This window comes from Penaeus monodon, chromosome 21 (genome assembly GCF_015228065.2).
Source record: "Penaeus monodon isolate SGIC_2016 chromosome 21, NSTDA_Pmon_1, whole genome shotgun sequence".
Lineage (NCBI taxonomy): Eukaryota > Metazoa > Arthropoda > Malacostraca > Decapoda > Penaeidae > Penaeus > Penaeus monodon.
In genome coordinates this window covers 12,076,989-12,077,386 of record NC_051406.1, presented here as the reverse complement: position 1 = coordinate 12,077,386, position 398 = coordinate 12,076,989, and the positions used below count along the sequence as shown (strand labels likewise).

At 40.7% G+C, this 398-nt stretch overlaps 1 protein-coding gene across 1 annotated transcript in view; it reads right to left on the bottom strand.

Annotated features, from left to right (window-relative positions):
* Nucleotides 1–398, bottom strand: part of LOC119586224 (hemocyanin F chain-like) — a gene marked incomplete at its 5' end in the record, with an annotated part of 11,410 nt that overhangs the window by 6,600 nt on the left and 4,412 nt on the right. Inside the window, 1 exon segment of the mRNA XM_037934929.1 lies at nt 182–384. Within this exon segment, the coding sequence (XP_037790857.1) occupies nt 182–384 (203 nt within the window).

The window sequence follows — 398 nt, the reverse complement described above, 5'->3', positions numbered from 1 at the left end:
TCGTATTCACGAAAGTAAAAACTGTACATTAATTCCATCTCCGGTAAAAAAAAAATCGTACTAAAAAAAAAGTAAGAAATTAGTAACTTTACAGATCGCATAAAAAAAATAAACGGTTTCCAATAACTCGTTCCATCTTGCCTAGATTCTCACAAAAATGATTTTCAAATGATTCTCTTACCTGGCGATCACTTGCTGATGCATGTAGTAAAACAATTCCCCTTTCCTGTCACGGTCAAAACCCATGGCAGGCGGGTAGATCAAGTGCCAGTGCCAGTGATGAACGTTAATGCCATAGTCCTCTCGCCAGTAAGAGATTCTGTGTTCTGGCTTGAGATGAGTGCCAGAGAACTCCGGTCCGTGTTCTATGATCACGGGTTCAGTCTGGGAAGGTTGGA